Here is a 26,395-nt window from a genome sequence, read left to right as displayed (position 1 = left end):
TCTTTTGAAATTTAAAAAAGTTTTAAAATAAGATTTTAACAAGTGAGGTCCGTGTAGCAAGGAGTTTTTCTTCACCCAGTTGAGTGGAACAAAATAATTTGCCATTTGTATTTAAACAATATTTTATCAATTTTCTTTTGCATTGTAAGCAAGTTTCAAAAAAAGATTATTAAAAGTGAGGTCCGTGCAGCAACGAGTTTTTCCTCACCCAGTTTTAGCAGAGACTATATATTTAAAGAAGTGTTTTGCTTATTTGAAGACGTTAGCATCTAAAAAACGTTAAAGTTCATTGATGATGCGAAACATCATTGCAATAAATTATCCCATTGATTTAAACCAAATGATCATTTAACATCGAACCGTTATGAAATCAAGCTGTATTGCGTAACTAGCACGCCAACAAAATGCTAACTCCACTTTGTGTATCCACATGTATATGCAAATAATGTCTTTAATCATGTGTTTAAAGAAAACGAAAATGTAAGAAGCGAATATTCTACATTAGATATAATAAAAACATGTCTTTAAAAAATAGAAATATGTAAGTATTCAAATATTCACCTAAGATCTGCATGCAATGTTTTGTTTTCATAATTCATATTTACAATAACTTTCATGTTTCATTAAAATATCTGAATTGATTTATTAATGTTTGGAATGTAATACCTAGTATATTTTTTTTCAAAAACAAGAAAAAAATAACTCACCTAATAATAAACACGAAAATCCTGAAGCAAAAAAATCCATAGTATACAAATTTTGAATGAATGCTTTATAAATTCAATATAAAAATTGTCCTTTGCTGTACTGTGGCAACGAAGTGTCCGTACACACTAAACTTTGAGTCAGAAATCCTTAAAATATATACCCGATTGTCTTCCCTCAAAACAAGCACATGTTCAGAAGATAAATACTCCAAAACTTCCTTAGGTAAACTCCAACAAAGAATTTTTGACAGATGAAAAAAAAAGGTTGATTATTATAGTGTATTGCTAAATCTCCAACGTTAATTAGTGGGCGTGGCTTATGCACTGCGCGTACAAATCAAATACCATCAATTAACAATGTTAACTGTTGGTTGGTCTTGTGTGTCCGGCTATTAACAATCCGTGATCAACAGCCCACTTCCATTCCATAATGCTCCACAGTAAATGATACGAACAGTTTATATTACTAACTACCTATGTAAACTGAGGGCGTCGCATTTGCTCGTATTCGAATATCTGGGTTCAGCCTCGATATGAAATCATTCGCCCTATCAAATGTCGGTTGATGTTTGATGATGACGTAACTGGCAATGGTAATTGAAGTGGGAGGAGCAGACAATCAATCAATTAACTTACCCACTGTTTATGCATCACATGACCTTTACAATCCTGACTTATATTTCCAGTACTGTGATAGCAACAATTGTATTAAATAAGGTTATTCCTATTTATAATATCGCGTATAAACTCCAAGTATATATTAAAAAGAGCAATGTTTAACAGAATTTCAGAGCCTACTTGTTGGAAGATTGTAAAAAAAAACTGTAAAGATTGTAATTCATCCACGAACCATTCAACTAAACATGATACAAATACACAATCAGAACGTCGTTTCAGGCAATTGCTTACTTCTTGTGATTGGTTGAATAACTTTGGAATGATTCATTTTAAAGGAGGTTCGCAAAAGTTGGTTTATTTAAATGTAACTAAAAATTTACTTTTTCGTTAACGTTATTAGCCACACTTATGCGCATTTAGCTAAATTATTGGTGAAGTCCTATTTATGTTTATTTTACGTGTTTTTGTTAGATTGAAAAACCGTCATAGTTTCTTAAAAATTTGATAATGGTAGAGTCTGAACAAGTGGGCGTGGCTTAACATTTGATTGACTTCTGGTTCTATGATGAACGCGTAAACTCTAAGGGATACTCAACAGTATTTACTTAACATCATTTTAAGATTTGAATTAAGTCATTGAATAGAATTGGAAAAAAAGTATATTCAACTAGTATTGTAGGTCATGTTGTATAGCTATTATTGGTCTATTAGGACTATTAATATAATGTATGTTTATGGGAAAACATTTCTAATTTTCGACTCTGTGTGCCATTCCATACGGGTTATCCTCCTCTCAAAAGACAGGAACTGTTTATGAGGATTCTACTATTACGTAAGCACATATTTGGACTGAGAGGTTAGAGTAGTAGTAACTACTTTTTTGGACTGGGATTCTCTCTAAATTAGAAAATTTTTTGGGGCCAGGGTTCTGCCTAAATGACAGTATAAGCCCCACTTTTTGGACTGGATTTTTATCCTTCAAATATATAAGAGCATTTGTTTATCCTATTTTAATTGCAATTTATTTACAAACTAATTATTGGCTCCATTAATTTACACTCATCTTAGAGTCCTAGTACACACGACAAAATTGTCATGCTGTGCTGTAGTGATAATACCTGTATACGATATGAAAAATGAGATTATAGAGGGCGGAATATAAATCAGATTAAGTATGATGCTCTTCGTGAAATAACGTGATTAGAAAAAGTTGTTTTGTTTAATAATGTAGATTTCAACTCTAAACTATCACGTTTTAAATGATGATTTTGCATAAAATTATGAATATTTAAAATGTTTAGAAGTATATTTCCTGAAGGGAAATTCAATTTCTGTAATACTAATCTTAATCACCTTCTTCCATAAAGCCCATCAGCTATGCCCCCCAGGGGTGTCTTCGACTGACCCCTACCCAACTGGACAGGGGGACTTCCTGTCGTCTTTACGCTTATCGCTTGAAATAAGGGTAATATAATTCATATTTTGTTGGCGCAAGTTAAAAATTTGTTAGAAAAATCATTGTGTTATTGACAGCAAATAGCAAATCATTGATTGCTGGCCACTTGACGCGATCCATTGTCCCCCTGGGTTCAATTCTTCTCGGTGGATGTTTCCAATTCGTTTTTATAATAATAATATAGTATAAGAAGATATGTAGATCGACTCGAAGAAATCTGGCCGTTGATGCCACTAATTTGTAATAGGAACCTACAAACTTGATGTCGTCTGCGTGACGTTTTAACAACCAACGCACCCACGTCGTATCTTCCCACGCTCATCATGCCATACGTCAGACGCAGAAGTCGTGCCACTACTAATTACGCGATATATTCTCTTTAAAGCTGCCATTAAATGACTCTTTAACGTTTTTATATGGTGTGAAGATTTTGAAAAGTTTAGTCCGATCCTAAGAATTAGAAGGATCATGATATTCTAGGTGTGTGGTGACCAAATATGGCACGGTTTTGAGCTTTTAGGCTCAGCGTTGAACATTACATATCCCCAATTTGATTAACCATGACATCAATGCAAATAGAGTACATGATGATAAAGTTTATTAAGGTATTTTTTTTAAATGCCGTTTTACGCAAGTAGTGACGTCATTTGTTATGATACATGGTTTTTATTTGTCTTAGTGTTAGTATACTAACATTCGAATCCGTAAACTACATAATCTATTATTATGTACCTTTAGTTGATGGATTTGATTGATGTAAAACCATGCAGTTCAATGTTGTTTTTGCAGGTTTGAAGTATTTAATAGTCGAGTATGAAAAGTTCGAAAAAAACTGGGCTAATGCTGAGAAAGAAAGCTTTCTTGGAAAACCAGGAATGCGAAATGCTGTGTTTTACGAACCGTTGTTATCACTATAGTAATAATCATATAACGAGAATATCGTGACAGAATTACACTATTTGCATTTCATAACCTCGTTCGAAATTGTCAAATAAAATTAATTGAAATAAAGAGGCACAGAAAAAAAATGTTTAAAGATGTTTTGTTCTCCAAAATCATGGAAAATGAAGTTAATTAAAAATCAGACTTTGAATATTCCATTTTGTAGTTTTAACCAAGTGAATCACTTCCGTAGAAAATAAATCCGAAAAAATAATGATTTCACTTATAAAATGATAAAATAAATGGTTAAATTCAATCAGAAAAACCTTTTGGCTGGCAGCCAATTTGACTATTTTTTGCTTTAAATTACAGTGTTTTTTTTCAGATATATATTTTTTTTCGATCCAATTTTTTGTCAAAGTGAATAAATATTATGTGACATTAAAATGGCATATTAAAAAAAATTACTTATTTTTTCAGGGGGACAAATGTTTGGGCATTATAAAAAATAAGCAAAACAGCAAAGTAAAACAGCCAGTAAAAAGCTTGGTTGCCACTGTGACGCAACGTTGGCCAATGGCAATCGACACTCGAATAAATCCATCGCTTGTGATTGGTCAAATTACTTGAGTTGCGCTTACGTCATTGCGTTGCGTACTACTTAACCCTGTATGGGGAGGGGGAACCACCATCAGTAACAGCAAATATTGTTTTGCCAAAAACCTGATTAGAAACGCCAAATATTTCCACTAAATGCATGCCTAACCATGAGTATTAAATGTAATCTTATTTGAAGGGTTCCAGGTGGGGAGATTAGGGTTTTGACTAAGTAAATTTTACAAAAATGTAATTCCATCGATTTTCATAGCTTAAATTTAAATTATCTTAATACCGTGTTAATATAATGTTGTGTGGTACACATCGCCAGAAGCCACGATGGTAGTTCCAACGCTATAGTAACTATATTGACAAAGTCAATGCAATAATTCGTTTAAATCTTTTGAACGCTTGTATTAGGCTTAGGCTATAAACATTTCGATTTCTTAGAATTGTGTATTAGTACGTGTGATACTAACATGTTGTTGAATTCAATGATATGGTGTTTTGTTGTAAAAATATTCAAAGTATCTCACTACTAATATTTGAAGTTAATTTCACCTAATATACCCATATTTCCATTCATCATTTTTCGATCGAGGAATACAAAATGCATTCGCTGTGTGTTAAAGTGATGAATTATATACATTTGGTGAAAGATAAATTTATAGCCTTAAACGCTTATGATATATTTTTTAATCTTAATGAAAAACTTCCTTATTATCACTTTTATTGGTGCTTAAATTAATCTTCCATTTGATAAAATTATTCGTCATGTCATCTATATCCATGGCTGTTGATTATTGAGTGTGACATGTCGTCTGCGTGTGGTTTAGGCGCCAAACTTCACCGGTAGTGGTTAAGCGTTTTCTCCATCGTCCGGTGTTTAACTGACCTCCCGGTCACATCATCAGCGTCATGTGATTATAAATATCCAATTAAACACTTAATTATTTCAGGTGTCGAACAGTTATGAATCACTTTTGAAATATTTATATTTAAATTTTGAGTTGTGACGCGTGTACAAAAGCCGTACTAGTAAGCGTTTGAACGCGTATCGCGTCAAATTTTGTTGCGTAACGTAGCCAAATGAGTGACGTAGCCAAATGATAGTGCGGTGACGTACATAGACGGACGTGTGGGGGTGCGTGTTTGCTTGTTTAATTGGTCTTGTATAGTTTCAGCGTAACTGGTAGCACACTTAATTTGACAACAAAACAATAGTACAATTATAATCCAAGTTTATATTTACTCATCTACCCATGTGAAAATAAATAAAACGCGCGTTTCACACTTGGAGGTTTGTATATCCTCATCCACCACCGGGCGAAAATAAAGAAATATTTTTGTTTCACACGTTATGTGCCATTAAAGGGTGTACGGTATGTTTATGCGTAAATCACACATGCTATGTTTACTGTGTAATTGCCTGTTTATTGATTGTTAATGCTAAGAAATATCCAATACGGAGGTAATTTGTTTTTTTCATACACATCCAATCCAAGTAACTCGCCAATTACACAATAGATAAACTATTAATCATTTGAGGCTTAGGGAGTGGAGTTGAATGAGTCTTGAGTTACAACCCCGGCACACTAGGTCAGGATTGAACCCCGGACCCTGGAATTGGAAGGCAAGCACGTTAATGGTATGGTAGCATAGTCTCTTGGTATACTCGAGTATGAGACGTCAAATAGTGCTCATTACATTAGATATTACAGACTGTAGCCCCTCTCCCCCTATCCCTTACGCCGCCATGGTACGCGGGCAACCGTTGATAAAAATGGCACGGTAAGTTTTGTGTACGCGCGCTTGAATTTTGTGATGAAAATTTCTATTCCAAAATTTATATATTTAGATATAATGTCATTGCCCATTTGTTTAGAATCACCGCGGTAAGTTCAACAGAAAAAGAAAATTGAGTTTAATTCGACTCATAATTATCTTTTCAGATTCATGTCAAAAGCAACAGCTGTCTTTTAAACTGCTCTCTCAGTCAATACTTTATTTTAAACATTGGTTAACATAATGCTAACTTTAAAGATGTGTTGTCCCACAAAAACATGAAAAATGAAGATTAATTAAAACAGACTTTTAATAGGTTATTTTGTAGTTCTAGTCAAGTTAGTCACTTCTATTTTCACTTATTATAAAATGACATAAATGGTCAAATTCAACCAAAAATCCATTGGCTGGCAGCCAATTTGACTATTTTTTGCTTTAATTTACAGATTTTTCAGGTAAATACATTTTTTTACAATCCAATTTTTGGTTAAAGCGGAAAGCTATTATGTGACATTAAAATGACATATTCAACAAACAAATTTTCAATAATTATTTTTTTCATGGGGACAATACCTTTAAACTTTATCTGTTGAAGCTATTACCCATAAGAATCCCAACAGTTTTATAGCTACGATGTTACTCATATTCGTCATTAATATAGATTAGTTTAATTAGTACATTGTGTGATGATTCTAATGATTAACTACTGTGTCAAGACACTCTCTTTGTTCTAAATTTTTACAGCTATTAAGTTTTTAAAGGTTGCCATTAATAAAGATATTTAAATTGTTTCAAGGTTACGTAATAGCTAATCCATCGCATCCATTAATTAATTGCTACAAACTAAAATAAATAAATAAATAAAACCATGAGTTCTTGTCCACACAAAATGCAGACACATGATGCCCGTACAAACTAATTTTTTCCACTCCGCGTTTATTTTGTTCCTGTTGTGTGTCATGCATTTACGTATGTTTGGTTTCTCTAAATTCTTCCCTGTCTTTTTTATTGTATTTTTTTTTTGTGATTTGTAATTGTTCTATTTTTCATTCTAGGCAATGGCCTGCCTTTATTTTATCTTTAGGCCACGGGCCCATAGATTCACAATATGTTACAGTAAGGTTGACTATCTCCTTTTTAATTAAGTAATTGTTCTGTATACCAAATGTAGAGTATTAAAAAATTGTGATTTGAACACTTGAAGTACAGTTGAAACTGTTTTTCAATGTATGTTTTTTTTTCTGGAAAATAAAAGAATAAGGAACATAACCAAATCTTTCGATTTTAATGTTGGGACACCGTTTGATCGAACTAAAAGAAAAATCTTTGACGCTCTGTCTACACTATCAAACTAATTCGACCAAAAAAGTGTGATGTGCCCAAACATAGTGATATACCCAAATATGGTAGTGATATGACATCATGTCTTTATAAAGTCACATAAAGTTTGATAGTGTAAACAGAGCTTTAGAACTAAACCTTGACTAGGTCTATTATGTTCCAAACTGATATTAAATACGTTTGTCATTCTCCAGTTAATATAAAAATTAAACAACAGAAGCGCGACGACTAAATAAAGGTCGTGATCAACTTACAAGATCTTAAACTCATTACAAAACGGATACAACAAAGTAAAACACTTGATTTGATTAAAGTTTATCAGCGTAAATGTTACCAGCTCAAACAATCCCGTGCAGTTATTTAAACACCTAACAATTTACTTGGCGTCTCCTACCGAGGAACCAACTGCGCATGTCATAATTGATTGAGAATATACGCGTCACTTGTCCAAAAGTATGGCACTCGTATCGGCAATAAGAGCGCGCGTCGATACATCATTATAATTAATGTCATATTCGATGATTTACAAAACTGATTATTTGTTACATACGGATTCGTGAACTAAAATAAACCTTACATGAAACCCAATCATAAGGAGTCGATTAAACAAATTGTGCGCGTATAAACATTGATAGCCGCGCATTACACGTTTTGGTACGCATACGCGCGCGTAATAGCGCGTACAAATGTCTTTAGTAGTGTCGATGACCTCCGGGGAAAATGATATTATTCGTTCTTCCCTGGTATTATGGACCACCTACATGTTTTCTTCCCAAATACTGCGAATAGATCCAGACACGTTCACTAGATTAATAATGTTCTGAACAAGGTCAAAGTTAAATTGAATCAAGTGTTTCTATATGGTTTAATAACGTTACCTATGGTTTAATTCTAATACCCTATGGTTTAATAGAGGCGTCCCAGTGCGCTCCGAGGTTTTTAGAGGTTTGTTATAAAACATCTTTAATTAATCAAAAGTTGTAATTAATAACCTCTTCAGGAATGTCTAAATTTGAATGTTATTACATTAGAATCTATCATTTTGGGACACTCTTAAGCCCTGTCTACACTATCAAACTCGTGTGATGTGCCCAAATGTGGCAGTGATATGCTTAAATATGGCAGTGATATGACATCTTCATGTCCATATAATAACAACATCACATTTTTTGTCACATAAAGTTTGATAGTGTAGACAGAGCTTTAGAAATAAAAACACACCATACAGGAGTAAATAGCAGTATTATAACTTAAGCTCTGTCTACACTATCAAACTAGTTTAACACATAAAGTTTGATGTGCCCAAATATGGTAGTGAACTGCTTAAATATGGCAGTAATATGACATCTTCATGTCCATATGGGCACATCACATTTGTTGTCACATAAAGTTTGATAGTGTAGACAGAGCTTTTTAGTTAAGTTAAGGGGACAATTTGCTGTTAAATACTGCTATCATGGAAATACTTAATCAGGGTTATACTTATATACCTTATGCGAAAGTTTCTTTCACAAAGTTGTTATTCCCATTCATTAATATAAAGGGTCGCACGCAACGACCCCAATTTGTATTACTTTAAAACAATTATTTTAATAGGATATTAATAACAGGTTTATAATATGGAAAAAAATGATGTTTACTTTACAACCGTTTTAAAATAGGCCAAGAGTGCTAAACTCTTCCCCTCTATTAAAACGCGTACGAATAAATGACCCTCAACAGTTACCCTTGAGTGCCAATTCTTCACCCCTCAGATCGAAACGAGGCCTATTGTTGACCCAAACAGTGATTTTCTGCATGTTTTTTTTATTCTGTTCGTTTGAATTTAAGATTTACGGTTTACACTGTATAGGAATGTTGTTTTGCATTAATCAGAGAGTATAAATGTTGACGTGAAGTTGAAAGGAAAAAGCCGTGGTTATTACAAGTGACGAAAGAATGACGAGAGAATGGATTCGGAGAGTGAAAACAGTCTGCCCACACATAAAAATCCCTCAGAATGTTACATATAAAAATCGGAAACGATTCTTTCCGCTTAAAAACAGTTTTAAGATTCACGACTATTAACTGAACTTGTCAAAAATCTTAGTTATTAATTTGTCATTTAGGCTGCTATGGTGCGCTACAGATGTTGAATTCTTTTTTTTTTAAAGCCTAGACCAGTGGCTATTTTTTGTCAATTGTTACTTGCGTGTTTCTTACTATACCCTACAACCTTTAGGTTTAATTTGTTCCATATCCTTTTTAAATTTATAATTCTCCCCCACCCCATCACCATGATGTGTACATACGCGCGTGCACGTGAGACACACGTTCTTTTTCTCTAATAAGAGTTAAGCTCTTATTAATTTAAATTAGTCAATGGTCTCACGCGACGGTGGTACATCGGACAGGCAGGTGTCGTGTATAATTGTTCCTTCCTTTATTCCAATGCATAAAATAATAAGGAAATTCAGCCTAGCGTTCGATTTGCGACGTGGTGGTAACGGTTATTGCCGTCGGATCGGAAACACCGTCAGCTGGCCTGAGTCCTGACAATCGAGCTCACACATCTCCCCCTCTTTCATCGCCGTGATCCCGGAAAGTTTCCTAGCCTGGCTACATTGATTGAACTGTTACATTTGCTTGGTTAAGAGGACATAACCTTGGACGACAATGACTCCCCATAGCTGATTAAGTTTAGTATTGACAAAAAAGCTGTAACGTAACCAAAATCGCAGTAATTAAATTAAATTAAATTTCTTTTTATTTGTTTATGTATGATTATCTTAGCTGGGTCTCTATCTCAGAGAGGAACCGACAGCTCTTCATCATGTTTTATCATTAATGTTGTAATTTTTACATTTTCTGTTAATTGTTTAGTGGTTAGAGGCATTAAATTAAACATTAATATTATTATTTGATGACAGAATGATGATGATTCAATTTGTGCAAAAAATGTATTTGTTGGAGTTTTTTTTTGTTAGTCATTATCACTGTGGTTTAATTAATCGAATAGGTTTTAATTTTTCCTTTGAATATCATTTTGGAAAATCGTTCACCGTGAAATATTGTGTAATTGATAGTTAATTAAAACGATCATTGTCAGTGGCGGATCAAGGGTTTTGAAATAGGGGTTGGTCAAGAACTAAAAATGGTGAAATGAAGGGCTGAGCTTAATTTGATGTCCGATCTTTTGTGCATTACAATTTGCGACATTTAGCCGGGCCGTTTTGGTTGTTTTATTGTCTTTTTTCATCAGAAGGCGATTTTGTCAAAACTAAGAATATTCTTTTCCGTTCCATATTCTCAGACGTTTTTGTCAACCAACTCAAAGGTGTACCGTAGACCTACTTTATTTCTTTTGCATAAAATCAGAATTATTATAGTCTGTGCATGAAAAATATAGAAACCCTTACACTGTAAAAATAGTTGCTTAGCGTGTTTAAAACCTAAACGTGTTTATAGCTACATGTTGTTTTCCTCCACTCGTTTAGCAGTCAACATGTCACTATTATGTTCAGTCAACATGTTTAGGTACGTGTTCATCGTTGCGTGCATATGATTTTACTGTATCAGAAAAAAGCGCCACACATGGCAAATTAAACACGTTTAAAACCTAAACGTGTCTTTATGTTGCTCCACATGTTTAACAATAAACTCGTCACTGATGTGTTGAGTTGGAGACTACATTTTTAGAATGTATTTAGAACATAAACATGTTCATATCTAAACATGTTTAAGGCTAAATGTGTGAAAAAAGTGGGTACAAAATAGATGTTTAACTATTTAACTATTTTTACAGTGTAGGTGTGTTGAGGTTAATCCAAGTACTGTAGTTTAAATGAACAAAATGAGGCTAAATTATAAATGAAATCAATTTGAAGCTGCCTGATAGTTTACCCATGTGACCAAAGCTCGTTATTATCGTCTGCTAGCTTCGGGACAAAGGAGACCGGTACCGGTACACCTGCGTGACTTGCGCATATGAAAGTTGCATATTGAAAGTTCCTCGTCGATGCTCATACTAAAGCTTGGTTCCCACTAGAACGCAACGCAACGTAGCGCAGCGACGCAAGGTGCTGTATTGCGTAATCACAAGTGGGAACCGACGAGGCAACAGTGCTGCAAACATGCAGATTTGATTTCACGCAGGCGGGGGAAAACACAAATATCGGAAGGGCATTTTCTTACGTTGCGTAGGTTGCGTCGCTAGTGGGAACCAAGCTTTAAGCGTGGTTCCCACTAGCGACGCAACGTAACGCAGCGACGTATCGACGCAAGGTGTTGTATTGCGTAATACAACACCTTGCGTAAAGTGGGAACCGACGACGTAACAGTGCTGCAAACATGCAGATTTGATTTCACGCAGGCGGGGCAAACACAATGATTGGAAGGGCATCTTCTTACGTTGCGTAGGTTGCGTTACGTTTCGTCGCTAGTGGGAACCAAGCTTTAAGCGTGGTTCCCACTAGCGACGTTTTGACGCCAAGTGCTGTATTGCGTAATCACAAGTGGGAACCGACGACGTAACAGTGCTGCAAACATGCAGATTTGATTTCACGCAGGCGGGGCAAACACAATGATTGGAAGGGCATCTTCTTACGTTGCGTAGGTTGCGTTACGTTTCGTCGCTAGTGGGAACCAAGCTTTAAGCGTGGTTCCCACTAGCGACGTTTTGACGCCAAGTGCTGTATTGCGTAATCACAAGTGGGAACCGACGACGTAACAGTGCTGCAAACATGCAGATTTGATTTCACGCAGGCGGGGCAAACACAATGATTGGAAGGGCATCTTCTTACGTTGCGTAGGTTGCGTTACGTTTCGTCGCTAGTGGGAACCAAGCTTTAAGCGTGGTTCCCACTAGCGACGTTTTGACGCCAAGTGCTGTATTGCGTAATCACAAGTGGGAACCGACGACGCAACAGTGCTGCAAACATGCAGATTTGATTTCACGGGCGGGGGAAAACACAATTATCGGAAGGGCATCTTCTTACGTTGCGTAGGTTGCGTTACGTTACGTTGCTAGTGGGAACCAAGCTTAAACAAAAAATATTTCTTACAAAAAACGCCGCCGATAATTACCGTCTACATGCATCTCAACATTTATCAGCAAATGTTTTCATAGACTTTTTTACCCCAGACGTTCTTTGGGGTGTGCGCGTGCCCAGTCCGAGTTTCCAAATACCCATTTTTCAGCCGCAGTAAATTATAAGCTACCACATGGTAACTGTTTCCTAATGCTTTCTATCCTCTTGAATATAACTGCCTATAGGAGCGGCGCGAAAAGTGCTGCGTGCAATAATCGACGAGGATCGGAGAGTTCGAGGAGATGCGAGGAGATGCGAGGACTGGTTTCTTAGGTGTACCTTTTTTCATAGCATAAAGCTCTGTCTACACTTACAAAACTTGATGTGACAAAAAAAATATGTGATGTGCCCATATATGGATTTGATGATGTCATAGCACTACCATATTTTGGTACATCACACTTTTTTTTTGTCGAACTAGTTTGTTAGTATAGACAGAGCTCAAAACAATGTGTTGTCCGACAGTCCGTTAAAATTGAATTAACCGAATAAACGGAAATAGATCTAAACTTGTGATAATAATTGGTTGTCTAGTTGTTCACTTCTACTTTGTTTGTGATACGATAAAGTTTCATCCTAATCCTTGATAGGTTTTTAACTTAATAAATAATTAATTTTTGTATTGATTTCTTTTTTAAATTTTAGTTTATTTATAATGTGTTTTGTAATGTTAACAAGGCCATGCATATATGGCTGCAGTCTCGTGCTAAAATTTGAGTTGGTGTTTACCGACCAAACCGACCGACAGACCATCCGACCGACATAGTGAGCTGTAGAGTCGCGTTGCACGCCACTACAAACGTGTTTTCTATAGCTTATATATTTTAAATGTTACATTTTGGTTATTGCACACAACGTAATCTTTTAGATTGAAGAGGAAATCGACTCGTATTGAGTTTCTTACCAGTCATCGACGGGATCCCAATAGCAGGCGGTAAAATCCGACAGCAGACGATGTGTGGGCGGGTGATAATTGCGCGCTCTTTTCAGCGAATTTACAGAGCATTAAAACATTCTCGTATCTGACATTTCCCGTGATGTTCTCGATTATCTAACGTTTATTTTGTGTCTATTTTTAGTAGATTGTTTAAGGTAATGACAAATACGTCTTCGGCAAAGCACCAGTTCGTTTAAAACGCCGAAAGATACGTTTCTCGCCTTTTGATTATCACTGATTACGTCAATAAAATAATTAAAACTTGTTTTCGCGTCTCAGAGCGCGTATATCGAGGTTTACGTCATACCCTCTTTGTGTGTCAATAAAATTGAGATAGAAAATGAATTGTGACATCTCTCATAAGATTTGAAGTTTTTGTGAACGAGTGTCTTGATTATTTAATTTTCGAATGTTATTTATAGATACATATTCAAGTTATAATTTTACGGCTCCAAATGTCGAGTGTGAATTTTTATTTTTTACATTCTATCCGTTTTAGTCGTGCATTGTCGATAATCTTCATCATCAGTTTCTTCAAAATTAGCAGAGTAAAGCCCTGTCTACACTATCAAACTTTGATGTGCCCATATATGGACATGATGATGTCATATCACTACCATATTTGAGAAAATCACACTTTTTTTGTCAAAATAGTTTGATAGTGTAGATAGAGCTTTAACCGCAAGGGTGCGTGCGTCTCCTCTATAACAACAGTGAACGGCAAAGTTGTATTGTAATACTGAATTTTACATTGTCATTTTAATAACTAAATGTTTACACCCCTCCTCTCATTACGATGAGATAATAATTAATAATTTATTAAACCATCTGACTTGGTTGACAATTATCTATTGACTGATTTGATGTTGGGCTTCAAATGGGAGGGTTAATGTATTCATTTTTTAACATTATAAATCTATATCATTAAAACTAATACCAAATCAATCAGAATAAATACATTTAATTTATTGAGATACATCTTTGAATCGCAGGCGATTACCTGATCAAAATTGATGCGCGCGCTTTGTTAGTTTAGGCGCGCTCCGTGTGGTATATTATGGTATAATTCTTGTTTCCGAATCAATATAAACAATATCCAGCGACTCAGAAATATAAAATACATCGGAAATGGTTTTCTGAATCGGTATTACCGGGTTTTAATTTGATCCATTGTCATGATATGAAAAAAATAAATACAGAATGATAAAGATGTGTCGCCTAGTGTGTTGGTGTCGCCAATATCGATAAAATATGATCCAATCAAAGTGGATGTGAAAACGAAGAGCTTGTAGGGTTTTCGCCCAAAGGTGTAAAATGCATTATATTTTGACAGGTTTCCCGTGTCATAAGGTCAACAAAATTCATTTCAATTACATTTTAATACAACAGAAATATATACTTATATTAATACATTATCGGAATTTTTATGTACGTACTATTTGTTTCAAGATACGCACATATTCAAACATTGCCCTAGTTATGTATCTTAAAGGGAGACTCCGGGTTTAAAATTGTTAATGTTTTATGATTTAAAAAAAACCCAAAAACAATCAATAGGCCTAAATCAATCGCCAAGAGTGAACTTTATTAAAAGACATACAATTATTGAAAGTGTGATTTGTTTGTTTTTCCTTTATCTTATTTTTAAAAAAAATCAAATTAATCAAATTGTAATGAATAAAAATCAGTATTTAAAAAAAATTAAAATGTTCAATCAATTTCTCTCTCAGTCTGTATTTTCTTTCTAACATCACTTTAATGTACATATTTGGTTTTACCATGTGTCGTTAAGCGCACATAAATGTGACCACCAAAAGAAGGAACCATGTTCGTGCCCCCGGAGGCCCTATACCGATCATGAGCGACTCCGTATAGACCTATTCGTTTTTTAGTTAAGTTGTCAATGATTTTATACTATAGAAATAAGGCATATCCTGGAATACCCCTTTAATACGTATCAATCTTGGATTTAATTGCGTAAAATGTGTTTAATAATCACCCATATCATGACAATGTCGTCCCCCCACGCAAAAGCGTTTATCACTATCCCGCCCACGTACACTTGACTTAAATGTATTGTAATGAAATTGTAACGTCTTTCTGCCAGATAGGATCGTCATGTTTAATCAATTGCCTTGACGTATTGACTTGCTTTAAACAACAAGTTCTGTTATTTTTCTGTTTTCTTGTTCGGTTTTATCGACCGTAAGCAGTGTTTACTTCTAACTATGTAAATACTATTATGGAATTTTGCATCCAAGCATAATGAAGATACCAATATTAAATTTACGTATAAATTACGCCTGTTTTAAAGCATAATGTAAACGTTTACAAAAATGTTATGGATATAATATGGAACGCCAATATGGTCAAAAGTGGGGATAACCGGGAATGGCGATGGTGAATGGTATAGACACGTTCCTCAATTTGTTCTCTCTTTATTTTCTTGCACTTGTATTTAAATGTGATGGATATAATATGGAACGCCAAAATGGTCAAAAGTGGGGATAACCGGGAATGGCGATGGTGAATGGTATAGACACGCTCACCAGTTTTTTCTCTCTTTATTTTATTGCACTTGTATTTATTATAGGGGATGACCCTTGTCGAACACGACCTAAATCTACATGTGTATATTGTATCACATTCACTTTACGATTAATTTATATTTGGATACCGTATCGTACCGTATGATAGGATTATTGAATATTCAACGCAAAAATGTGGAAATGATATTTGTTTATTTTTCTATATAAATCGCAATGTTGTTTTAGGTTCGCAGTTAGCTTAGATTGTCAAAACACCTTTGAGACTTACCGCTCACACACACTCTAAATGAATGTTCAGTTGTCAACATAATCAAAAGAAAACACTTCTAAACCAATGCTATGTGTACTGATATGTTTAGTAGATACAATACTCATTGTCTGCAATTATGTTAAATACAAAAGAGCAAAGGCTTATCCTATAGTTATTTTCTATAACCAGGCAGTACAGAGGTGGGGCGAGATTACCATCTTTGATTTAGTAACCTTGAAATAACTGTCACGGCCAACTCGAGCGAAATTAATACATTTCCGCTCGAAAAAGTTGACAGGGAAAATCACTGATTAACAGGAAGTTATTAATACAGACCATTCTTCCATAGATAACATTTTCGCTCCATCTTCCAAGAACAATATTTACTAAACTCCAATGTGTGGCGCCTGACGCTTGACCTCTTTGATGTCCTCAACCGGAAAACATGCAATCCCATCATGCTTAACGTACCGAAAAGAAGATGTACGTTTGGAACGTGTAAAAATAAGTGTGGGGTATCAATCGGATATGATGTGCGGAGAATTGGATTGTTTATAAGCTGTTACATTGATTATAAGATGAGTGACGCCTGTCAAAACTTAAAAACACGATGAACAGTTATACCAGGGAAGAGTTATTGTAATTTAATTCTTCCCTGGTTATACCGTCACATAGCAGCAGTGGCGTAACGGCTATGAGCGCTCATTGGCTAAACCCAGGGGCCCCCAGAGCTCAATAAGGGGCCCCAAAGCATGTCAGCAGTCCAATGCAACTACCAGCGTTGGAGGGCCCTTTCAGTTCAGTCTCCTAATCCCTGATAGGGTTGTTGAGACACCACTGCTGACTTTTGGACAATCCTCCTCCATCAATCTCTGTCCTCTATAGCTCGTTGTGAGTCACCAATGGTCAAACCTGTCCATTCTTGATGTTGTCTTCCCACCTCTTTCTCTGTCTGCCTCTCCTTCTCCCTCCTGGTACGGTACCCTGTAGGATGGTCTTGGCCAGCCCACTGGATCTTGACACGTGTCCGTACCACTCCAGCCTCCTGCTTTTCACAATGATAGCAGGGCCCTTTAAGAGTGCTAAAGTAGGGGCATTTGCCTTGTGCGTTACGCCACTGCATACCAGCAGATGAAGCAGAAAGTATTCACGGCTATTTTAAGAATTTCCCCAAACTCAAACAACCCAACCCAAACAACCCAAACTCAACATAATCCTTACTTCTGTCTTTCCGTGGTAACTAGTGCCATGCCAGCAACTGATATTTTGAATTATGTTCTTTTACCGGCCACAAGTTTTGAATCAACTCTTAAGCGTGGTTCCCACTAGAACGCAACGCAGCGGCGTATTGACGCAAAGTGCCGTATTGCGTAATCACAAGTAGGAACCGACAACGCAACAGTGCTGCTGTTTGATTTCACTCAGGCGCGAGGGCAAACACAATTATTGTAAGGAAATTTTCTTTCGTTGCGTAGGTTGCGTCAGCAATTCCGTACCTGAATCATTCGGAAAGACAGATTTAAACAAATGTTAATTCAATGTTAAGTACTTTTCTTCAAGTGTCTTTGTCTGAACTTTTGAATTGGTTTGATTGATATAGAGGGCGTACGTGACAATATTATTGTCAAACATTACTGGGTATTATAAATACACTAGTACTGTAGTTTTTATTTAATTTATATTCAGTCAGGTGATACATAAAAAAGCACTAAGGAGAAACAAGAGCTGTCAACAAAGACAACTATCGTACTATGAATAAATATCCTTATTCAATAAATGTATAATCCATGAATAAAACAAAAAAAAAATCTTAACCAAAAGGTATCGTAGTAGGCTCATAAGTGGGTGCAATAATACCGTAATAATCGGTATGACGTAGGTACCTGGATCGAGTCCAGGTTGACGAATCTGACAAGACGTTGTCAATCAACAGGCTAGCCTACTTTGTCTATGGAAAGGAAGCTCGTTGAAACTGACTGAAATAAAGAGACGTTGATGATTCTCATTTTATTAATAAGGTCAACTCAAAATGTTGACTTTCTGACTTGCGAAGACCTTATTATTATGTACTTGTATGAATAAAGCGATTGCTCAAACGTTATTACGTCAAAGGCTTAAGCTTGGTTCCCACTAGAGACGCAGCAAAAGGACGTAACGCAACGTAAGTTAGTTGACCAATCACGATGATTTATTCGAACTGTAGCTTGTCATTGGTCAACACGCTTGTGTTGCGTTTACGTCCTTGCGTTACGTTCTAGTGGGAACCAAGCTTAAAAGGCGTGATGAATTACGTTTATTTAGGTGATAGATAAGTGTAAGCTCGTACGTGTGTACTAAGGGTAATGGTATTTGTTTGTGACGCCGTGTAATGAAGTCGTCGTGAGAGGTGCGTAAACGTTATAAACTCAATATCGGTATTCACTGACTGCAATGTTTTAATGTTAATTCATAACGTTTATTATTGATAACGTTTAATATTGATAACATAAACATGAAAATTTAAACCTTTTTAATTGTATTATTATTCTTTATCGTTTTCTTCTTGAGGCTTGTCTTCTTCGTCAGCAAATACAATCTTTCCAACATCTTCTATATCCATATGCGGGTGTATACCAACTTCGATGCCTTCATCATTGCAGATTTCAATCAGCGTTTTAACATTTGAATCGGACAGCCTGAGATATCTACTCTGTAGCGTCTCAAACGCGTTGAAGTCCGTCGGTTCTGAGTGGTGGGTTGGTTGCGACTGCATCTGCAGGGCTAGAAGACGCTGTTGTTGTTTTCGGCTTAGCGTTCCCAGAGAAGAAGGAAGGCCTTGGCCTCTTTCTATCATTGAGTGAATTTCTTCGAGTGTGTCGTGAGAGAGCTGTAAATGGTGACCAGAGCTGGGCATCGTGCCTTGTTGGTGGTGTAACTTTGATTTATTTCTACCTATGAATATGCAGTAATAAAATTGTCAGTTTTTTTATTTAACTGTAACAAAATGCTTTACTACACGTGTATTTTCGAGTAAAATTCAAGGGCTAATATTTTTGCGTAACGTTTGCACGAGTCACTGTATAGAAAAAATAAAAGTTTAGTCTGTGTCTAAGTATAGAGGGCGGTACAGGAGGTTAGGTTACAGTATTTTTTTTCCCCTTTTTTTTGACGTAAAAATGTAATGATAAGGCTAATAGTAATACCATCAGTTGTGGATGGCATGATGCTCCCACGCCTGTGCCTGGCACCCTCAACCGGTGGATGATGCGGTTCGTTGGTGTCATCGTCTCTTGAACCTTGTTTTGTTTTGACGTGGTGCAAACTTTTACTTAAGCGATCATTCTGCTCTGCTGTTGACTTTGTCGGTGATTCTGTAAAGAAACTGACATTGTGAATACAAATTGGGGTGTATTAACAAACGTTTATTGTTATAATTACTGTGCACAGACCATTTTAAAACGATTGTTGCTTCATAATAACAACCGTAGGGAGATAAATTGCGGTGCGAAACACACCAACGATCTATGGCTCTATTATGCATTCTCAAATGTAGGCCATATTACGTTGGTATTCGGTACCGCTACGTTAGAGTTGAGTTGAAAGAGCCGTGAGTTACAACCCTGAACCTTGGGATTGGAAGGCAAGCACGTTAACCACCAAGCTACAGCTCCCTTCTTAATCCCTGACAAAAGTTCTTAAACATTACCCACTTAGTTATAATATAATAATAATAAGAAACAAAGAACATACTGCTTTGGTCTTGGACATTCCGTCGATTTTTTCCTTTATCCGTTTTTCCATGTTTATCTGCTGACAACAACGGCTCACTCTTCATTTTTGGATGTCCAGTGCCGGCAGTCTCTGGTTTGTAGTCTGCTCTGGTAGCCGTTTTGGTACCCATTTGAAAGCCTCTGACAGACGAGCGTCGACGTTGCTCATTCATATTTGTTGATTCCGTCACTGATTGGTCAGACGGCCGACGATTTTGTTTCGATATATTTGAGATAGACGATTTCCTAGCCTGGTGTTGATGTGTGACTTGGTGGCTTGAAGCGTCTTGGCGGAGGTAGCTGTTATGTCTACTGTGGTGACTGTATAGGTGTGTGGAAGAATCTCTGTGTGCTCCCATGTACGAATGAGATGGCCGGCGGTCCGTCGCTACGTTCCTGGAATGAAAGCTACTGCAGGATAGCAAAACAAAATAATTATATAATAATAAACAAAAACTGAGAATGATAATACATAATTAGAGAGAGGAAGGATATATCGTATAAAGATGGAAGGGAAGTAAATGTTGAAGACGATTGGGAGATGGAATCAACATAATCAAGAAGACGATGTGGAGAAAGTGGAGATGGAATCAACTTAATCATGAAGACGATGTGGAGAGAGTGGAGATGGAATCAACTTAATCAAGAAGACGATGTGGAGAGAGTGGAGATGGAATCAACTCAATCAAGAAGAAGAAGATGTGGAGAGAGTGGAGATGGAATCAACTTAATCAAGAAGACGATATGGAGAGAGTGGAGATAGAATCAACTTAATCAAGAAGACGACGTGGAGAGAGTGGTGATGAAATCAACTTAATCAAGAAGACGATGTGGAGAGAGTGGAGATAGAATCAACTTAATCAAGAAGACGATGTGGAGAGAGTGGAGATGTAATCAACCTAATCATGAAGACGATGTGGAGAGAGAGTGGAGATAGAATCAACTTAATCAAGAAGAAGATGTGGAGAGAGTGGAGATGGAATCAACTTAATCAAGAAGACGATATCAACAACCCAAATGCAGAGTTGAAAGATATAGAAAAAGTGCAATACCATACCTTATCTCGCTTCTAAATGAATAATCATTATATATCACCCAGTACAGCTATGCAATTCTTATTGGTCCTTTTTGGTGTTTTTTTTTCTATTTTAATATTTTAATGCTAAACTTGTTGAATGTTCCTGTATTGTATTTCTTGTGTAAATTGCCTCCTTTTTTATATATAATTATCATTGGTTTTATACTTTTATACAAATTTTAATATTGAGAAAATGTAAATATCTTTGTAATTCAGCTAAGGCTGCGATGATGATAGTGAAATAAATGAAATGAAAAAAAAAAATATGGAGAGAGTGGAGATGGAATCAACTTAAACAAGAAGACGATGTGGAGAGAGTGGTGATGGAATCAACTTAATCAAGAAGAAAATGTGAAGAGAGTGGAGATGGAATCAACTTAATCAAGAAGACGATGTGAAGAGAGTGGAGATGGAATCAACTCAATCAAGAAGAAGAAGATGTGGAGAGAGTGGAGATGGAATCAACTTAATCAAGAAGACGATGTGGAGAGAGTGGAGATGGAATCAACTTAATCAAGAAGACGATATGGAAAGAGTGGAGATGGAATCAATTTAATCAAGAAGACGACGTGGAGAGAGTGGAGATGGAATCAACTCAATCAAGAAGACGATGTGAAGAGAGTGGAGATGGAATCAACTCAATCAGGAAGACGATGATGTGTAGAGAGTGGTGATGGAATCAACTTAATCAAGAAGACGACGTGGAGAGAGTGGAGATGGAATCAACTTAAATAAGATGAAGATGTGAAGAGAGTGGAGATGGAATCAACTTAATCAAGAAGAAGATGTGAAAAGACTGGAGATGGAATCAACTTAATCATGAAGACGATGTGGAGAATGGAGAAGGAATCAACTTAATCAAGAAGAAGATATGGAGAGAGTGGTGATGGAATCAACTTAATCAAGAAGACGATGTGGAGAGAGTGGAGAAGGAATCAACTTAATCAAGAAGACGATGTGGAGAGAGTGGAGATGGAATCAACTTAATCAAGAAGACGATGTGGAGAGAGTGGAGATGGAATCAACTCAATCAAGAAGAAGAAGATGTGGAGAGAGTGGAGATGGAATCAACTTAATCAAGAAGACGATATGGAGAGAGTGGAGATGGAATCAACTTAATCAAGAAGACGATGACGTGTAGAGAGTGGAGATGGAATCAACTTAATCATGAAGACGATGTGAAGAGAGTGGAGATGGAAATAACTCAATCAAGAAGACGATGATGTGTAGAGAGTGGAGATGTAATCAACTTAATCATGAAGACGATGTGGAGAGAGTGGAGATGGAATCAACTTAATTATGAAGACGATGTGAAGAGAGTGGAGATGGAATCAACTTAATCAAGAAGACGATGTAGAAAGAGTGGAGATGGAATCAACTTAATCAAGAAGACGATGTGGAGAGAGTGGAGATGGAATTAACTTAATCAAGAAGACGACGTGGAGAGAGTGGAGATGGAATCAACTTAATCATGAAGACGATGTGGAGAGAGTGGAGATGGAATTAACTCAATCAAGAGGATGATGTGGAGAGAGTGGAGATGGAATCAACTTAATCAAGAAGACGATGTGGAGAGAGTGGAGATGGAATCAACTTAATCATGAAGACGATGTGAAGAGAGTGGAGATGGAATCAACTTAATCATGAAGACGATGTAGAAAGAGTGGAGATGGAATCAACTTAATCAAGAAGACGATGTGTATAGTGGAGATGAAATCAACTTAATCATGAAGACGATGTGAAGAGAGCGGAGAAGGAATCAACTTAAACAAGAAGACGATGTGGAGAGAGTGGTGATGGAATCAACTTAATCAAGAAGACGATGTGGAGAGAGTGGAGAAGGAATCAACTTAATCAAGAAGAAGATGTGGAGAGACTGGAGATGGAATTAACTCAATCAAGAGGACGATGTGGAGAGAGTTGAGAAGGAATCAACTTAATCAAGAAGACGATGTGGAGAGAGTGCAGATGGAATCAACTTAATCAAGAAGAAGATGTGGAGAGACTGGAGATGGAATCAACTTAATCAAAAAGACGATGTGAAGAGAGTGGAGATGGAATCAACTTAATCAAGAAGAAGATGTGGAGAGACTGGAGATGGAATTAACTCAATCAAGAGGATGATCTGGAGAGAGTGGAGATGGAATCAACTTAATCAAGAAGACGATGTGGAGAGAGTGGAGATGGAATCAACTTAATCAAGAAGATGACGTGGAGAAAGTGGAGATGGAATCAACTTAATCAATATGACGATGTGGAGAGAGCTGAGAGCTGGAGATGGAATCAATTCGAACTCAATCATCAAGATGATGCTGTTAGTTATACGATGGGAGTGGACTGAAGGAAAAAGATGCGAAACAAGATAATATAATTGGTTTGTAGTGGACTGTTGGTCCTTACCTCCTTTTACCCTTTTGTTCCATGCCCATCTCTTTCGCCCATTCTTTGACGGTATGCCCGTAGCCTACGGGTTGATGTACAGCAGAGTGGTGGCTAGAATCATGATGGGGTTCATGCGTCGTATGTACGTCGTGTACACTGATTTTAGAAGGGTCTTTCTTCGCTCGTCCAGTTACAGTAACATACATTGGGTGGTGGTTATCGTCGCGTACAGCGTACGTTTGCTGTTGTAAAAATAAGTGTAAATGAGTACAGTAAATTACATTAACTTGCGTAGGGCCTACCTAATTTTCAATTACGCGCACAAAAGTTCTGTAGGAAAAGGTCGTTTTGATAATTGTACTACCTCATCTTGTGCAAAAATGCGATCGGTTAACAATAGGCCTAAATCGCACATAGGCTGCGCGACGCATGATGGGAATGGTTTAGGAGCAAACGTCACAGTGTCTGTTTATACGTACGCGTCATCGTGACGTTTGCTCTCCCAAACCCTTCACATCATGCATTGTGCAATGACGTTCCTTGCGATAAACTTTAGGCGTTTCTCAGAATGTACTGTGCTGAGAGTCAGCATAACGTATACCGTAACAAATCAGTCTTCAAATTACAGTAAATCCCTGTTGTGTAATAAAATGTACAGATTATAAGAGGATCTTCTTACCATTCTGTTTGATTCCTCTTGCTCGGGGTGGTGGCAATGACTGCTACCATGACCTGCTATGTGATGAATGCTTTCTTTATCTCTTTGCAGACGTTCTATCTGTCGAATTAACTGTTTCTCCTCCTGGCGAAACGCATGTTCGCTCACATACTGAGCGTTTTTGATAAACCTGAAGGCCAAAATAATTAATTACATTACTTGTGTTAGAAGTTTAAGTAGGTCCACTAGGCCTAGTAATCAGTAATCAGTAGGCCATGTGAGATGGCTCATGAAGACTTACTACTTTTAAAGGCCAGGTACGGGCAAAACATTTCCATTGATCATACATTCTAATAATTATCGATCTATAATTTTCCCTATATTTCATCATTTTTTAGATTTTATTTGTGTTACACGATCTTGTTGAAAATAAACACTTTTTATCGGTGGGGGATAGTTCAAATTACACTGTAAAATCTGTATTCTTTTGTACACACATCTTGTAAAATAGAGAGGCATTTTTAAAAAACAATGAAAACAAAACGGTGTGGTAAAAAATGACTAAATATAGGTAATACAACTTGAATTTTACGTTTTTGGTATTTTTATTCAACTTCAGTTGTTTATGTTCGTGTTATAGCAAACATTATCCACCGTATACCCACCATCTTTTTTCACTTTCTAGGGAGTCACCAGACATGCTATTACATTAGGTTAAACTACCTAGCTACTAAAAAAAATGTCTGTCTGTTTTTTATAGCAGTTTTTATTTGACCATTTTAAGGAAAATTCATATTGTTTCATCATGATTTATGTTACACATTATTTGATTTATGTACAATTAACCAAATATTTTATTTAAACTTCATGCCTGTACCTGAGCTTTAAAAATCATCATTCGCATCAAATATTAACATAATTATCTTGTCAACGTACTACAGTTTATACACTCATTCCACTGTGTAATTTGTTTGACCTTCTGGCTTTATGATTAATTTTCTCTCATCTTCTATGACGAAGAATCGAGAAAAGGTACTTTCGTCAAATTATGTTTGTAAATGTATCAGGACTTATGCGACTCATTTCCAATGAAAACATATACAAGATTAATACTAATGTCGGTAAATTCAATTTCTTGGACCTAATTATTTTATTGATTTCTGAATGGGTTCTTATGTAATAACAAACAGAGTTGATGTATCGTCATTATGATGATGTCTCATCAAGCTGTGTGTATTTCATATTATGGATTCACACTGCCAGTCAGTTCGCAGTAGCCAGTATATGTAGGAATGCATCTATGTCGGTTTAGTTCCTTTTATTTTATAAAAATAATACAATTATAAACATAATTTCTATGTAGGCCTATATTTTATATGAAAATGACAATAAATGAAAATAATTTTCCATTGATGAATGAATGAATATATATATAAAACAAATGAATTGTCATTCTCAATGTCATATTATATTATTGATATTTTGTTTTTTATTCTGTTCTGTTGATGAAATTAATTTCAATTTCATTTAATTTAAATTAATGAAAATAATTATTGCCACAAATCGGCGTTTAATTATGTTTTTTTTATTTCCTGAGGGGGAAAGGGAATGGAAACTTACAGCAGCAGAACCAGCAATAGGGCTGGAATTCTATATATCTATTCGTACTTTACTTTTAGAAAAAGTAGGAAAGCAAACATTTTTCATACATTTGTCCTAAAAAACTTCGGAGTTATGGAATGCAATATACCCAATAAGCCTAATTGATAATGATAATGGCTGTATATTTTTTGTATTTATTCTGAAAAATAAAGATAATGTGCTGGAATCTTACCTGGTTTGTTGGCCATATTCAACGCGAACTTTCTTGTTGTTCACGTTGACAGAGTGCACCGTCCGCGCATCCATCGTCGGGTCCAGCTGTGCGGTTACATTCAACCCCATCGTTTGGAGCTGTTCTCGTCCTAAGTTACTCATTGTAGAAGTGTGATTGCTTTACACTTCTTACTAATTGTAATTGTATATTTAATTATTTTCTGGAAGAGCGAAGATTCGGTTTTTAAAAGAAAAGAATTTTGCAGTGTGCCGTGATTTTTAACAACACCATCACCACACTCGTCTCATGTACCGCGCCGCCGGTAACCAAGGACATTGGAACAGCGCCATCTCGCGTCACGCGCGTAGATTGAAATATCGTGCATACCCACGTGGCATGCATGTGTACTACGTGGATTCGTACGTACAGTGTGTAGATAACGAGGGAAACTTTAGACTTCACATATAATAGTAAAACGAACAAAGTAGCCCAACAAACCAAATTTCATTGATAATTTTATT

General features: G+C 36.2%; 3 protein-coding genes across 3 annotated transcripts in view; 1 reads left to right on the top strand and 2 right to left on the bottom strand.

Moving 5' to 3' along the window:
- Window positions 1-1,337, bottom strand: part of LOC144850831 (protein APCDD1-like) — a 31,041-nt gene extending 29,704 nt beyond the window's left edge. The window contains exon 1 of the mRNA XM_078708302.1: window positions 708-1,337. Coding sequence (XP_078564428.1) covers window positions 708-747 — 40 coding nt within the window. The 5' untranslated portion in view covers window positions 748-1,337. The remainder of the gene's footprint in view (window positions 1-707) is intronic.
- The window catches only part of LOC144850861 (uncharacterized), a 96,489-nt gene that overhangs the window by 66,876 nt on the left and 3,218 nt on the right, over window positions 1-26,395 (top strand). The window lies entirely within an intron of this gene.
- On the bottom strand, window positions 18,637-26,104 carry LOC144850498 (uncharacterized). The gene is made up of 6 exons (XM_078707779.1): window positions 25,893-26,104; window positions 24,080-24,248; window positions 23,419-23,642; window positions 19,921-20,351; window positions 19,374-19,541; window positions 18,637-19,122 (listed from the first exon to the last, which is right to left on the bottom strand). Exons 1-6 carry the CDS (start codon window positions 26,033-26,035, stop codon window positions 18,713-18,715), a joined length of 1,545 nt encoding a protein of 514 aa, XP_078563905.1. The 5' UTR covers window positions 26,036-26,104; the 3' UTR covers window positions 18,637-18,712.

This window comes from Antedon bifida, chromosome 8 (assembly GCF_963402885.1).
Source record: "Antedon bifida chromosome 8, ecAntBifi1.1, whole genome shotgun sequence".
In the NCBI taxonomy this organism is placed as follows: domain Eukaryota; kingdom Metazoa; phylum Echinodermata; class Crinoidea; order Comatulida; family Antedonidae; genus Antedon; species Antedon bifida.
This window is presented reverse-complemented; position numbering and strand designations above follow the sequence as displayed.

Coding starts and splice junctions, on each gene's coding strand:
- LOC144850498 (XM_078707779.1), bottom strand. CDS start 26,035: ATGAGTAACTTAGGACGAGAACAGCTCCAAACGATGGGGTTGAATGTA. Junction 23,643..24,079: donor AAGAGGAATCAAACAGAATG/GTAAGAAGATCC, acceptor TTTTTACAACAG/CAAACGTACGCTGTACGCGA. Junction 19,542..19,920: donor GAATGTCCAAGACCAAAGCA/GTATGTTCTTTG, acceptor GTTTCTTTACAG/AATCACCGACAAAGTCAACA.